Below are 15,235 nucleotides of genomic sequence, written 5' to 3' on the forward strand. Positions count from 1 at the left end.
ATCAGTCATCCTCACTTTCCCACGGAATTCTTTCATACGGTCGGAAAAGGATTTTTTTCTGCTTAAATCATTTTTTCACAATTTTTTTCACTACTTGAACCACAGCCAACAAGCTGCACATTCTATCAAAAGCTGAAGATGCCCTGTAAATTTTTTACTGTTTTTTTTTTTTTTTACAACTATTAATTATTTGGTTAGTTTCAAGACTAGATATGACATTTCATGTATACACATATACATATAAATATACATACATACATACATACATACATATACATATATATATATATATAAAATGTGTGTTTATTTATTTTTTATTTACTTACTTTTTATGAAGTTGCATGAAAATGGCACATGACCTTTTTTCTTACGTTTTTTCCCCCCACAATTTCTTCACTACTTGAACCACAGCCAACAACTATTAATTATTTGGTTAGTTTCAAGACAAGATATGACATTTCATGTATACACATATACATATATATATATATATATATATATATATATATTATATATATATATTTTATTAATTGGCTCATACGGCATCTATCTATCTATCTATCTATCTATCTATCTATCTATCTATCTAGGCACAAAGAGACTGAACAGTATCTCCAAGGTATCCCATATCATAACAATCAGTGAAATCGGAAACATGTACATCTCACATCTGTAAAATTGTATCAATAAATAACACGTGATTGCAGGGAATCAGAAGAAGCATAAAGCACGCCCTGTCTGACTCAAATACACACAGACTCAATCTGCAGAGGACTTTCCCCCGCGCGTGTGTGTGTGTGTGTGTTGTCCACGGTAGAGCGACACACCCACCTCACCCAGTCTCACACACCTTTTACACTCCTCTGTGATTACAGGGAGGTTCTTGACAGGTTAACTTGGGAAAAAAGTGTAAAATGTTAGTAGTACAAAAAGATGGTAATTGTCCATTAGCCTGTTTGACAAGTGAAAAGTACAATGCATAATGTCATATTGCAGTTGGGAATAGATGATAAATCTGATCAATTGAAATTGAGTCATAATTTTATTTCATATCTCAGCATTTAAAACTATTGAAACCAGAGTTTATTGCAACATTGTATGTATGCAATATTATGTGTCAACATCCACAATATAATTTTTTAGCTTTCTACCCATGCATTTTTGCAACACAGCAAGACTCGTACACAAGCTTATCTCAACCAACCAGTTTTGTTTTCATAACTGTTCACCGGGTGAAAATCTCCAGTTACACATAAAGACCAGCTGAAGATCTGAAATTAAAATCCTTCTTTTAAATTCTTAACTATCAACAAATTAAAGTTTACAGTTGAAACTTAGATTCAATCAATCCAACCTCTCTCAAGTTTTGGCCCTTATAATTTTATTTATAACCTGTTAATCACTAGAAGAAAACTGTTAATATAATGCCCCTATACTTTTTTTTTTGCTTTTTTTTTTTTTTTTTTAAAGAAATGATCAACTTAGTCATCGAATACGCAAGTCTTGCTCACACCTTATAAAGAAGTCATTGTTGTGAGTTATTTTCTTGTGAATGTAAGTCATTCTTAAATTTCGTTCTTTTTGACATAGCTTCTGCTCCAGGCACAATTAGCAATATAGATACAAATGTAATATGTGTTGTATTTCTCTGATTTAGGTCCTACTTAGGGGACAAGGACAACTATGTGGCATTGTGTACACACCTCCAGGCATCATGTGACATGGTGGTGTCCCCCAGGGCTCAATACTGGGCCCATTATTATTTAACCTACACAGTATATATTTTAATTAGCTTGTGCAGATAATCAATATAACATCTCTTTTCAATTCAGTTGTACGGGGTCCAAATGCTCTATCAGATCCCAAAAGCACTAGATACTCAGATAACTCAATTAATTATCAACATATTGGTTTGCATAGAGAACATGAATGTGTGTATGTCAGTGAACTTACTGCAACTAAATAAAGATAAGACAGAGAGCACAGTGAGACAAGATTTAGCTCTATTTTATTTTCATTTTTTTTTTCATTTCATTTCATTTTCATTAGTTTTCCTCTTTGAGAAAGTGCTATATACTGTAAATAATTCTCTGTCAAATTATTAATGTGTATAATTGTTTTCAATTTTCAGATTGCATTTCAATTTTAAATCCTAAAAAGCTAGACCTTTTTTCTCAGGGGATGTCATTGTGTGCATACTTGCAGATTGCTGTCTCTGACTGGGAACACAGTGTTTCTCTTAATCTTGTTTAACAAGAGTGGCACACACCTACAGACACACCAGTCAAGCCCTTAATAATTTTCTGAATTCATTTCTTTCAGTATAGTTAATTGTTGCACTTCTGGAGAGAGCCTAAGCATGAACAAACTTGCCTAAGTCATAAATGTAATGACTAAAAGACTGCCACCGTTCATATACAGTAAAAACTTGAAAAGCATAACAAAACAAGAAAAGAACATTGTCCACGCCTCACATATCACATTTTATCGTACTTTGACTATACTGTCAAAGTTCTTGCATATAAAATAAATAAATAAATTTAGTCATTTAGCAGACGCTTTTTATCCAAAGCGACTTACGAATATCAACAAAATAGAACCAAACACAACACTAAAATACTTTCTCTGCGTATATTTGTATGTGTGAACTGGGACTGGAAACTAGAAAACATAGTGCCTTTAGTTTAATTGCGTTATTATTATATAATGCGTTTTTTTATTTTTTTTTGTCTATGGGGGTACCAGTGACAGTTCCGACACTACTTATATGAATGTGATAGTCTGTTATTTTTTCATTTAGTAAAAAAAATCCTGATTAAATATAGGCCTATTGTAATCTCAGAGATTGTATTGTTGTGCTCCCTCCCTCTCTCGCTTTCTCTCTTTATCTCTCTCTCTGTCTCTCTCTCACAAGTCCTAATTGAACATCTCACTAACTTGTGCAATGGCTGTCCATAAAGAAACATGTTAAATATGTTGAGGAAAGTGGTTTTGAGAGTTTTGGCAATAATAGTGATATAGTAAAGTTCATTTATAAGTAGTGTTTGCCCATTATTATGATTTTTTACTGTAAATGTTATTTTGTCTCACCAATGAAGCTGTAGTGGTTGAGTGCAGTTTATTTTTTATGATTATTATTATTTATAACAATATTTGGTTTGTCAGGAAGTCAGTTTAGACTGAATTTTCGTTTAGTACTTTTGTTGTTAGACTAGTTAACTTATGTGGAAAGAGGGTCCTCTTGTTTGGTTTGTTATTTGTCATTCCTTCAAATTGCTTCCTCACCCCTGGATTTGACTGTGTACGGTTGGCTAGACCAACTTACGAACAAACGGCAGGTCCACCAGTCATCCCTCAGGCGCCTCAACCAAAGTCAAAGCTTGTCAAATGCAGTCCTAGATGCCCCATGTGATAGTCCTCACCATGCGGACTGAACTGCTGTGACTTAGAGCTGGCTTGTAAGACAGGGTGGAGCACATCCTTTGGGAAAGAACCACCCAAACCCTGCCTCTGAGGACAAACTGAAGGGGATGGTTGGGGATAACTAGAATGGGACTTAAGTTGCCACCTTGACCTGTCAGGGTCATCAAAGACATGCCACCAGACGTGCTGAATGCATAGGCATAATTTACGGGTGGGACATGTCCCCACCACTTTTTGCCAGGGTTGATATTGTCCCCACCACTTTTTCATGGCACATTTCATGGCACGGAACGTACCTAATGCAGATGTACACAATGTACACCCCCTCCAGCGTCTTCAAGTGCGTGTCTCCATCATCCGTCATTGTGAGGTGTGTGACCCTGTCTCATCCACGAGTTCCTGTGTAAACCAGATTATCTGCATTATGTACCTCATCTATTCATTGAACTGCATATTTGAACCAAATATTCACCTACTCCAGCTTCATGTTGACTCTACTGTTTTAAATGAAAAGTTACCTGTTGATTTCTAATCCTCTGTTTGAGTCTGCTTCCGTAACACATACGGAGGTCACACTGTGTATATTTAGGAATATTTATAAATGTAAAACATGATGTCAGAGTTCTGGAATAGAACAAAACAGCACAATTGTTTAAACCAATAAGCATTAAGCTGTGTCATCGGCAAATAATTTATCATGCCTTTAGTCAGAGCACGATGGACCACACTCTGACACATTTCTAACTGTTATGCATCTCTTGGTGATCACCGGTGATTGGTTTAATGCAGATTTTGCTCATCCCAAACAAGCCTTCTGATTTCCATTCCTATGCACATGAGACAGAAAACGCAAGCTCATGTGAAATTCACAGCATTACAAAGTTCAAGTTTGATAAACTCTGCACTGTGAATACCTATCACGTCAAGATGTATGACCAAAAGAAGAGAAGTGTCGCTTCATGACATCTTAAGCCCCAAGTGTCACATCTTTCTTTTTAGGCAGGAATTATTGAGAGGATCAGGATGAGTGAACAGACAATATTGGGTGAATGGCTTTGTGTGCCTTTGCTTGGTGATCTCTTTGCTAGGATTGTAGATTTATTGTTTTATTGCACTGTTTATTGTTTCTGTGAAAGTTCCGGAGTGAAAGAGTCCAGTCTTGTCAGAAAATCAAGCCAGCCTCACAAAAGTGGCTTTGTGTCTACCAACATTAAACTCTAAATCACTCACCAAGTGGCAAGGGCCCCTTGAGGTCACACAGCAAGTGGGGGATGCGGATTATGAGATGGTGTGACTGGACAATTTACCATCTCAACTTCCTGAAAACATGGAAGGGTGGAAGCAGAGTTGATGACAACAATCAAAGAGAGGATGGAGCTCAGACCAGAAGTGAACCTTAAATTGAAAACCTATAGGTTTTAAAAATTGCTTGAATGGTTGAATACAGCTCAAAATTAGTTTGACACTGGATAAGAAATATTGATTAAGATATAATTTAATAAGATATTGGCAGTTCCCCTTAATGCCAGTATCCCATGAAATGATGGCATTTACCACTCTGTTACACCAATCACTACATCGAACAGGACTCAGGCCATAAGAAATGTGCCATTGGACGAGTGGAAGTAAAGTCTCTGGGCTTCAGCTTGGGTCATGGGTAGGTGACCCTCCACTACCTCTCAGGACAATCCTTCATGCTTTATTCGAACCATGCCCCACTCAAGTGGCTCCACCGCATAGAGGATGCCATTGTGTGGATCACCCATTGGTATCTGGTTTCACAACCCTTTAAGTTTGAGATTGTCCAAAGGCCGGGAGTGTAGATGGGTGGGGGTATGTGGCAGGGGTGGTGTGGTCTTGAGAGGTCCGTGAGGGTAAGTAGGAGTTGGGAGACATAATCTCAGCCCCTGCTTGCTTTTTCCCACAACTTTGTTTGTGTTACCGTTTGGTTAAGTGATGATTATGTTCTGCATGGTCAAGTGATGAGTCCAATGGCATTGACATTTTTCAGATTGTGCTGGGCCATTTTGCAGTGAGAGAAAGGAGTTGGATTCCTTATAAAAGAGCCTTGAAGTGTCGAGGAATGTTGATCTGGTGCCAGTTGCATAAACTTAGCCTCTATGTTAAGACAGTGTTTTAAGTTTGACCATCTAATTTTTGGATTCAACTTAGACTAATCTACAGTATACTTTTATGTAACTGAATTTTAAAAATTATGACCAGTTTTAAAGAAAAAAATTGGGTGACTAATTTGTAAGACTGGTCTTAACCTTTTATGCAATTGGGCCCTGGAACTAAAAAGATCCTTGTAGTCTGGTGCACACAGATGAAGGTTCTGAAATCAATGCACAGTGTTGTTTTATCTGAAGACAAAAGTCCTCCATTTATGTTGTCCAGAAACTTCCTGAAGTGAAATGTTTCCATAGTGAAAAAAGGGATTTCTGCTTCTGTGCACTACAAAAGGAGTCTCCCTGTATGGTCTTCCAGGTACTTGTAAATGAAGTGCTGAGAGACACTATCAACATGTTTGCCTTTGTGTACATACATAAGATTTTGAGTTCCTCTCTTTCTCTCCAGGTCTACATTCAGCCAGTGGCGTAACTTTGGTTTAAAAAGTGGGTGGGACAGGAGTGTGTGTGTGTATGTTTATGTGGTTTATGAGGACACAAATGTGTATAATGACAGGGGTATGACATAGGTATTACAACAAGAAGGTGATTTATGAGGACATTTTCAGTGTCCCCATAATTCAAAAGGCTTATAAATCAGTCAGAATTTGTTTTTTATTTATTTTTTTTATCTAAAAATGCACAAAGTTTCCTGCGAGGGGTAGGTTTAGGTGTAGTTTTGGGGTAGTGTGATAGAAAATACGGTTTGTACAGTATAAAAACCATTACACCTAGTCTCCATAAACCATAAAAACCAACATGGAAGTGGAAAACATGTCTTTGGGGGTAAATTAAACAATTAAATTAAAAACATTTATTTTCATATAACAGCAACAGAATTGAAATAATATCCAATGTATTAGCAAGAAAGCACACGAGCGTGAATCACACGATATCCGGCTGACTGATCCACTATGAGAAGTAAGAACGGTTCATCTTGACACTTATTTCACTCCTCCCTGACTGTAGCCGCCTACTCCTGTCTACTGTCTAGGCGAGGCATTTGACATATCAGATGAGCCTAAGGGAAAGAAAGTGAAGTGCAACCTCCCCTTAAAGAGATATCTCACCATGAAATTTCTGTCATCATTTACTCACCCTCCACTTGTTCCTAACCTGTAAGAGTGCCTTTCTTCTGTTGAACACAAAAGTAGATATTTTGAAGAATGTCAGCAACCAAACAGTTGACGGTATCCATTAACTTCCACAATATAGAAAAAGCACAATGGACGTCAATGGCAACCATCAACTGTTTAGTTACCAAAATTCATCACAATATCTTATGTTGTGCTCAGCAGCAGAAGAAAGAAACTCATACAGGTTTGGAACAAGTGAAGGGTGAGTAAATGATGACAATTATTATTTTTTGGGTGAACTGTTCCTTTAAGACACAGATTACCGGCAAGGATTAACATGATTTCAGTCATTTATACTAACTTCAACCAAACACTCCACGTCCATCTTAGACATGTATTTCAATAATATTTCTCAAGTAATAAGCAAATTTTATAGATGGCATGGCTACCACCCTTAATTTTGATTTATTACAATTTTAGACCTGAATCAGCCTTTCATGCATGGATAGTTCTGCATTACCCAGCCATATGTTTATACAGTAACTGCTCTACAGAACATAACTTCCAGGTATTACTAGGGATGGGCCACAGAAGTGAGCCAACGCCTCTCTCTTTCTTTCCCACTGCTTCTCTACGATTCAGGCGTGGCTGTTCAAATACCCCCATGTCTACACCTGTTTGTGTTACCTGCTCTGTTACCACTTGTTGTGTTTTCAGTCCATGCGTAAGCCTTTTTCATGACAACACATTACTCACACTTTATTCTGACTTTATTCTGACACACCCTTAGCAGATAATTCTCCGGCTTGTCTAAATTTCCTGGCAAGAGAACACAGACATTTTTGCTGGGTTTTGGTTTGATTTAATTATTTATTTCACTAGAAAAGCATCTGATAATCATGGGAAATTGTACAGAGAAGGACGTATGCATTTTCTTTGCAAGCAAGAGTGACTTTGTGAGGACCTTGAAAGGGTCAAAGTACAGATGCATCTAGACACTTTAAAATATACCATTCAGTGATTTGGTCTGTCACTTAGTCATCAAAACATCACACATTCACACACCAGATGCTAACTCATCAGATACTACAACAGATGACGCACACCTAATGATTTCATCAACCACCAAAGACTAACCCATTTTCACTCTTACGCAATCACAAAAGACAGTAAATTCGTTAAATAGCATATTATATTGCTGTTTTTCAGGAAAATGTAAACAGTTATTAGTTACATAATTACAGATAATATAAACAATTATGGAGCACAAAACAATTTGTGAAACAGGATATGGTAAGGATTAAAAGATATTATAATTAATCGATTGCAATTAACACCTAACCTGAGAACAAAGACCAGTTTGTGTTAAATCAGTCTTGATAGCATTGTCTTAATGCCAAGTTGAGAGAGAGATGATACTGGAATTTCATTGAAAGTCAGAACCCACAAAAATATTCTGAATTATTATAATTTTAAAAAGTTATACATATGACAAATTTGACAAAACCACAGCATAAAACAGGCATTAATTTGGACTTTTAAATCACATTTATTTATGTATTTCATTCGTAAGAACCTCCCTGTATGACAAACAGCAGCTGCTTTCTCTGAAGTATTTGTCTTTATAAAAAAAAAAAAGAGATTTTTAGAACAACAAAAACCGTAAAATAAGTCAGTAAAACAGCACAGTGTCTGCCTTGTATCACATGACTGAGTTTATGACTCATGGCTGGGCTCAAAGGTTGAAGACTTTAATAAAAGGGTGTGACCAGCATCTCTTTTCCTATCTTAACAGGTGAACGTTCACACATTCAGTGTAAACATAACAAAAGCAAAGGGTGATGTCAAGGTTACAGACATAACATAACTGACCAATGGTAATGAGTAAAACATCTAAGTAAACTCAATCTGTCCTCGAGGACTAACTAAAAAGAACAAACCAGCAAACAAATATTTACTCTTCCTAGTTTGACATTAAATACAATCCTACTGGAGTCTTTCTCTTTCACTTTATCTGGATTATACTTGATTCCGAAAGGATATTCGTTCATCTTCAGAATTCTTGGCTAAGGATTTAAGAGAGTATTGCTATTTTTGTTTTCATGCCAGGTGTCTTTCATGAATTGAGCAAACTGAATGTGAACACAAGTAAAAACATGTTCTCCAAGCAAACCTTTAACATGTGTTTTGGGATAAAAGGAGTCCAGCTGCCCAACCTCTGCCTTCAAAACCTCAAGTTCTTTCTTCCGGAAACATAATTACAGTGAAGACAATTCCTGTAACACTATTGGTCACCACTAGATAGCAGGCTTACTCAAATAATGCTTGTCCACGACTCTTATATACAGTGTTGGGAAGGTTACTTTGGAAATGTAATAGGTTACAGATTCCAAGTTACCCTACTTAAAATGTAATAAGTAGTGAAACTATTTCAATTACTTTATTACATTTGATTATTTTTCTAAAGCTGTAATGTTTTGAACTGTTAATCATTTTTAAAACATGTGAACCAGGGTTAACCTTGCAGTGTACTCAACACTGATTGACTCAATACTGTCAGACTTTCGAAATCCTTCATCACCTGTATTAAGATTACAATCATTTCATTTTAAAGCAAAGCCACCACAAAATCAGACTTTGAGATCATTCTGAGGTTAAATGCAGATACAAAACCATAACAAGAAATAGTTTTATAACCTATGATAATGTTTTTAGCTATGTCAGGAAACACTGGCATCTAACAATGGCTTGAAAAAACAAAACAAAAAAACAGTTAATCTTAAAAAAATAAAGTAAATACATGAATCCAAATAGGAAATAAAACAGTTAGCCTATCGGATAAGCATGTGTCCCATTCTGTGTCCTGAAACAATGGTGTCTCATATTTTAGAGCAGTCAGAGCAATTTATGAAAGAAATCAATTAAATCTGTATATATGCGTGTGTGTGAATAAAATTCAGATGTCAGATTTTCATAAGCAACTGTAATTTAATTATTGATTATACATTATTGATTACAATTGCATTTGTTTTGTAATTAAATTAATTACATAATTCTGCTACATGATGTGACCACTCCCCAACACTGTCTATATAAAATCAAACTCATATCATTGCATACTACATCCTAAAATACGACCAGCAGTGCATACACTCTCTGGAAGGAAAGAAAGAAAAGCTGTCAGTGGGGCGGTACCTGTTTGTACCTTATTTACCCCTCAAGGGTGCATATTAGTACCTAATTACCTTTTGAAAGCCCCGGTGACAGCTTTTGTCCCTTTTTCTCTGAGAGTATACCAATATAAAGTCCAGAGGTTCTTCGTTAAATACAGCATAACACGTTTGGTCGCTTTTAACACTAGACTTGCTAAGGTATTGTCATTTCAATGGTCTTTCTGCCAGTTTGGGGCGATAGATGGCAGCAGTTAATGCAAAATGAAAACAGGTCTACCATCCTCACACTACTAGGCTAAATGATTGGATTAAACGCTTATTAAAGAGCATAGCTCCTTAAACCTTTAACATATACCGATTTGACCGTAGCTTAAATACACTCATAACCAGAAGCTGCTGAGGTTCTGAAGTCGCGCGCACTTGATGCGACTGGAATCAATGCCATCCAATGAGTTAAGGGGACGTTCAGTCGAAGTTCCGCCCTCGTGTCTGTTTTATTCGGTCCATATGATCACGGGAAAGCGTATAGAGCCCGTGCAAACTGAAATAACGCGTTTATTTGTGTCAGACGGAGAGATTCCTCAGCTCTTGAGTGGATTATGACGCATGTCTGAGTGTAATGTCACGCGCGGCGGGGCTGCGCGGCTGGGACAGGTGTGTTACCTGTGGCTGTGAACGGAGGGAATGGGCACGGATCAGCAGCGTGCCGATGAAACGTATCGCTTTCCTTGAACCGTGTTGTTGTTTTCCGACCAGAAGCGTGTTTGGATAGTGGAGCGGTGCCGGTGACTTTTGTCTATTGATTGATCGCGAGCGGTTCGTGACGCCTTTGGAACGGGTGAAGACACGCAAACCACTCCCTGAGCACCGGACGCGATCAAGCTCTCTTTTTGATTGTGCATCCAGTGTGAACGGGGATTGCGCGCGAGTCTGACGCATTAGCGAACCGGGCTGCGGTAGTATGTGCGAGACGGTGATGGCCGTGTCTCAGCTGGACATCGAGCCTCATCCACCGGAGAACGGCTTTGTTACCCCCGAAACTAGTAAATCGCCCGATTTACTCTCGCGGATCGATGGCGGCGTTTTGCCGAGCGTGGGCGGCTTCGGGAGATATCAGAAACAGCTGATCGTTTTCACATGGATCCCGGCCATTTTCATTGGCTTCAGCCAATTTTCGGACACTTTTCTCTTGGCTGAGCCTTGTGCGCAAGTGCAGCGGAATAACAGCGTTGTTTCGCTCAATGTTACGCAGCCGATATATAATATCAGCGTCAATAATCCAAGCAACACCGCTGATGCGTCATCTCAATGCATCTGTACGGAATCGATGGTATGCGAACTGCAAGTCGGACTAGAGCAAAATGTTGTCACCCAGGTAAGTGTGTGTGTGTGTGTGTGTGTGTGTTCAACTCCGTTTGCCCTCAGTTTCTCAGGGATGAACTTGAGCATTGAGCAGGCAGACAGTTTCAAGCTCCCCTTATGGTTGTACTACAAATAAAACCCAAAAAACATTATTACCATGGTAACCACAAATGAACCATGGTCTTGCTACACTAACCATAGTTTAACCAGGGTACTACAAATGGTAATAAATGCACCAAAAATCATGCTACAACACTCTTACTATAATAAAACCATGGTTAATTTTCATTATGGACCTGTATGGTAGACAAGCATGCAGTTGCATTTCACACATTTTTGCCATTTTTCATCATAGCACCCACATGAATGCATGTGGAAAGGTGAGTTTGTTTACAAAGCATCCAGGGGCCTGCATTACAGCGCAAAGGACCGACTCTCTGTACAAAGAATGGCATTGCTGACTGAGACGAATATGAGTCATCTGCATCAACAGCTGACAAGGTGCCAGCCATCACGGGGTGTCATGCCACTGGGTTCCCTCATGCTGACCAGATGACATAACCGCTCTTAAAAAAACAACAGCACCCTTTTAACCATCTGCGTCCTGCCCTTTGGCCTCCATTAGCCTGTCGGTGCATTGTGCAATAGTGAATATGGGTCAACAAACTCTGAGGATTACACAGTAATTCTGAGCAGCCTACGGAGATAAGAGAAAGCCACCGTGGACCTTTTGAGTTGATCAAATTAGTGTCACATTATGTCCTTCCCTGCTAATCTGGTAACTGGAGGAAGATTCCCTATTAATAACAGTTATGGTTTCTGTAAAACTCGAATCTTCATCTTGTTTTCTCTGTCTAGATGCTCGTATTATGACGTGATGTAGCATGTACAAGCAGAGAGGCAGATTAAGTGCTACTTCATACCATATTTGCATGAAACGTTCGTAAAAATAATTAGAAAAAGGCCCACAGACTTGTAAGCAGTGCACAGAGCGTGCCATGAGAGTGAATCAGCAAACTTGTACGAAAGCATCAATTTACCCACGGCTTTGCTGTTCTCTCTGAAAGGAAATCCTGGAGCTGTGTTGGCATGCATTTGCAGCAATCAAAAGTGAGCCATCACTTTTATTTATTTATTGAAACTATTGTCCATATTATGATAAATTTGGAGGTGTAATTTATGGTTGCTGCATTTAAAAAAAAAAAAAAGCCTTTTTTTTTTTTTTTTAGGTTTGTGTCGGGGTTCTGATCACTCTGTCAGGATTATGTTGTGCATTTATCCTGGTTTCTTTTTTATATATATATACATCTGCTTGCTACACAAGTAAATAATTGGACATGGCTTATTAATTTGAGCTGACATTTTATTAGCTCACTTGTAATGAACTCAAAACTACAAAATGAGCTTCAGGAACAGGGTTGAGAACCACTGAACTAGATGGTGCAGGTTGTGCAGATGCATTCATGTCTGAAGTCTTGAGTAAATAATGACTGTTCTTTTTCATAACTAGTCCTTTAAGTTAAAGTCATACAGGTAGAGGCATACCAATAAATGCTACCACAAGTTTGGGGCCATTTAAAAGTCTTATGCTCACCAAGGATGCCTTTATTTGATCACAAAAATACGGTATAAACGGTAATATTGTAAAATATTATTACAATTTAAAATATCTGTTTTCAATGTGAATATAGGTTAAAATGTAATTTATTCCTATGTTCAAAGCTGAATTTTCAGCATCATTACTCCAGTCTTCAGTGTCACATGATCCTTCGGAAATCACGCTGATTTGCTGCGTAAGAAACATTCCTGATTATTATCAATGTTGAAAACGGTCGTGCTGCTTAATATTTTTGTTGTGTTTAACTGTGAAACAGTTCTACAAAAGGCAGCAAAGTTCATACATTTCGAGTCATTTCAATGTTGTTTTAATTCCGTTTAGTACCAGTGTCGATGTTTGAAGATTTAAAAAAAAAATATTGTCACTGTTGATCAATTTAATGCATCCTTGTTAAATAAAAGATTTCATGTATTAAAAAAAAATCTTATTGACCTCAAACTTTTGATGGGTAGTGTAAAATAAGCCAATAAATGGGAGATAATAAAGTTGTGTAATATTTTGTTTAAATAAATAGAACACAAAAACAGTCATTTTAGGTGAATTTAGGCATCACAGCATTGAATCCTGAATAAGTTTTTATTGATGTATTTGGATTTTATAGTTTTTGTCAGTTCAGTGTCCTCATCTTCCACACTCAGGTTCTTTGTGTTCCGTAGATGAAGAATTTGTTTCAGGTAGGAAACAATGACGTATAGTCTTTGCTGGAAAGGGCATCTGTGAAGTCCTGAAATGACCCAATATCTTACAGATTCTTGAACGTGTGTGTCATGCCATTGTGGCACCAGGTCTCATGTTTTACAGTCAGCTAAGAGAAGTTGAGACAAAAACCAGTCTATCACCTTAAGGCCAACCTTGTCTCAGGCACATTGTTCTGAGTGCATGCTTGGGAAGCTGAAACTCTTCCTGAAATTTCTTAAGCTAACATCTCTTACTGAGGTTTATCCTGCTAAAAACCAGTCTATCACCTGAAAAATTTGACTACGTCTGTTATTTAAATTTTTATGAACCTCATTGCACTTAAAAATAACTAGTAGTTCATATTAAATAATGCATGTGGCACCGGTAGACACTTAAATGTTTATCATTTAAACTTTCTTTTAAAAATAATCTAAGCTATTATAAATCTCGTGCATCTGCTCAAAGCAATAGTCTTCACTGTATTTGAGCCATTATTTCTGGTAAAGACATTCGAACCTTGAGACAGGTTTTCTCCAGTGTGATCTTTGGGAAAGTGAGCTGTTTGTTGGCATCTACTTATTTTGTTCCAAAACTCTCATTAATAAAATGCTGCATGCTGCAGCTCGTGTTCGGATCCGTTATTGACCTCGTATGTGTGATTGTCGTAGTATTTCACCTGCTTTAGCTCTAATTCAACGCATGCTTTGCATTTCTCATGCATTTCATGGATAGTAACTGGTGAAAGATTAATGCGTGTGTTTTTTTTGTCGTTTTTTGTCGGCACCATATTTTTGCATAAATGATAGGTGATCATGTCGGTTATTTATTTTCTTGTGCAGTTTTGAGCTCCTCTCATAAGGCGTGACGCGTGCAAATGCTGGAATGATCAATATTTGTTCAGTTAGGTTGTCTTTGAGGCGTGCTTTTGTTTGTTTTTTGAGGAAGTTCGTTGTCATACGCTGATCATATAGGTTTTTATGGTGGTGTCTCAGATGTTGGTACACATGTGGTATTGTGCCCTTTTTTTTGAAAAGGGAAAAAAAAAAATTATAATAATTTAACAGGTCTTGTAGAATACCCAAATCATAACCACAATCATATTGATCACAATCTAACTGCTGACGTGCAATTGCTTTTGGCAACAATTCTTTATTGTGCCCTGCATTCATATTTTGTGTTCTAATGGTTGTGCATTTTGTAATGGTTTGTACAGCTTCAACAGAAAGGTCAAATCTTATGGGGAAAGTTAGTATGCCCTACGTATGCATCAAGAGCTGAACATTAGAATAAGGTGCAAATTGGCATCATTCCCCTCAGTAAACTGGATTGGTTTAGTTATAAGCACCAAAGTTCATAGTACCCAGCGCTGTATAGTAACCGATTACATGTAATGTGTATTACGTAACCAGGTTCCAAAAATTAAGTGTTTGTAATTAGATTACATTTTAAAATGCTCATAATCAGGCTGCAGTTACTTTTTTATTGACTACACGTTTACATATTATACACATGATCACATGACATGCAGGTATAATATTTCATATTTTTATTAAGCGTTTTATTTAGATTGTTGTAATTGTAAAAAGATGTATTTTAATTGAACATTTGTATAATTTAATTATTAGCTTTTAATTAAACTCACAAACCCCCTGCAGTTGCTTCACGAACCCCAGTTTGGGAAACTTTGATATAATATAATGTTTAGTGCACTTTGTGGTGTTAATAACAATGAATGGA

At 37.3% G+C, this 15,235-nt stretch overlaps 1 protein-coding gene across 1 annotated transcript in view; it reads left to right on the forward strand.

Annotated features, from left to right (window-relative positions):
• The first annotated feature begins 9,930 nt into the window (after positions 1 to 9,930).
• The window catches only part of slc22a23 (solute carrier family 22 member 23), a 52,110-nt gene continuing 46,805 nt past the window's right edge, over positions 9,931 to 15,235 (forward strand). The window contains exon 1 of the mRNA XM_058753812.1: positions 9,931 to 11,215. Coding sequence (XP_058609795.1) covers positions 10,802 to 11,215 — 414 coding nt within the window. The 5' untranslated portion in view covers positions 9,931 to 10,801. The remainder of the gene's footprint in view (positions 11,216 to 15,235) is intronic.

This window comes from Onychostoma macrolepis, chromosome 02 (genome assembly GCF_012432095.1).
Source record: "Onychostoma macrolepis isolate SWU-2019 chromosome 02, ASM1243209v1, whole genome shotgun sequence".
Taxonomy (NCBI): domain Eukaryota; kingdom Metazoa; phylum Chordata; class Actinopteri; order Cypriniformes; family Cyprinidae; genus Onychostoma; species Onychostoma macrolepis.